The sequence below is a fragment of the Rutidosis leptorrhynchoides genome, chromosome 5, assembly GCF_046630445.1.
Source record: "Rutidosis leptorrhynchoides isolate AG116_Rl617_1_P2 chromosome 5, CSIRO_AGI_Rlap_v1, whole genome shotgun sequence".
In the NCBI taxonomy this organism is placed as follows: Eukaryota; Viridiplantae; Streptophyta; class Magnoliopsida; order Asterales; family Asteraceae; genus Rutidosis; species Rutidosis leptorrhynchoides.
In genome coordinates this window covers 323035608-323037024 of record NC_092337.1, presented here as the reverse complement: position 1 = coordinate 323037024, position 1417 = coordinate 323035608, and the positions used below count along the sequence as shown (strand labels likewise).

The window sequence follows — 1417 nt, the reverse complement described above, 5'->3', positions numbered from 1 at the left end:
TTACCGACCAGATTTTTGAATGTGGGTTCATCTAAGGCCTTGGTAAGCAAGTCAGCTAGTTGACTTTTAGTGGGTACAAAGTATAGTTCAACATTCCCTTTCTCAACATGATCCTTTATAAAGTGATAAATGTGTTTGGTTCGAGAGTGGTGAACCGGATTGCTAGTGATAGCAATGGCACTCTGAGAGTCGCACTAGATCGAAATTTTGTGAAATTTGAATCCATAGTCAAGAAGTTGGGTCTGCATCCACAGCACTTGTGAGCAACAGCTTTGCAGCTGCGATGTACTCAGACTCAGCAGTGGAAAGAGATATGCAGTTTTGCTTGCGGGAGGACCAGCTGACTAATTTACGACCTAGGAATTGGAGACCACCAGAGGTACTTTTCCGGTTTACTTGGTCACCACCATGATCAGCATCTGTAAATCCCGTATGGTTGAATCCAGTCCCAAAGGGATACCAGAGTCCAAGATTGGGCGTGCCTTTGAGATAGCTAAAGATTCTCATTACATCCTTGTAGTGAGAGTACCTAGGGTTGGCTTGGAATCCGGCACAAAGACATACAGCAAACATGATGTTCGGTCTACTAGTAGTGAGATACATCAATGAGCCAATTAGGCTCCTATAGAGCATTTAATCAAAAGGTTGACCATCCAGGTCAGCATGTAAGGAAATGTTGATTGACATTGGGGTGGGACTGATTTTCATCTCAGGAAAGTTAAACTTTTTGAACATATCGGAAATGTATTTTGATTGTTCGATGAAAATCCCCGTTGGAAGTTGTTTAACTTCTAGTAACAGAAAGAAGAGAAGTTCTTCGAGCATGCTCATTTCGAACTTGTTTTTCATGAGTTCAGAAAACTCATAGCACAGAGCGGGGGAAGTGGAGCTGAAGATGATGTCATCAACATAGATTAAATTAACAAGATGTGTTCATTCTGTTTTTTGATGAATAGAGTCGTGTCTATGGTTCCATGTGAGAAACCATTCTTGAGAAGAAATGCGGTCAGGGTTTCATACCATGCCCTGGGCACCTATTTTAGACCATAAAGAGCCTTTGAAAGGAGATACACGTGATTAGGGCATTTAGAGTCTACAAAACCTTCAGGTTGACCGAAATAGACCTCTTCATGAAGAATGCCGTTCAGGAAAGCATTTTTTATGTCCATTTGATAAACAGTAAATCGCTTGTTAGCAGCATATGATAGGAACAGACGGATGGCTTCTAATCGAGCTACAGGAGCAAACATTTCGTCGTAGTCAATTCCTTCTTGTTGTCTGTATCCTTTTGCTACAAGACGTGCTTTGTTACGAAAGATGATTCCGTGAGGATCCTTCTTATTTTTGAAGATCCACTTGGTATCAATGATGGTTTTTCCAGATGGACATGGAACAAGTTCCCATACATCAAGACGAT

General features: G+C 41.3%; 1 protein-coding gene across 1 annotated transcript; it reads right to left on the bottom strand.

The window, feature by feature from the left end:
* Nucleotides 1-228: 228 nt before the first annotated feature.
* Nucleotides 229-603, bottom strand: LOC139849530 (secreted RxLR effector protein 161-like). The gene has a single exon (XM_071839178.1). It carries the CDS (start codon nucleotides 601-603, stop codon nucleotides 229-231), a length of 375 nt encoding a protein of 124 aa, XP_071695279.1.
* Between the last annotated feature and the right edge of the window lie 814 nt (nucleotides 604-1417).

Bases quoted from the DNA above. Each gene is read 5' to 3' on its own strand.
- LOC139849530 (XM_071839178.1), bottom strand. From the start codon at position 603: ATGTATCTCACTACTAGTAGACCGAACATCATGTTTGCTGTATGTCTT.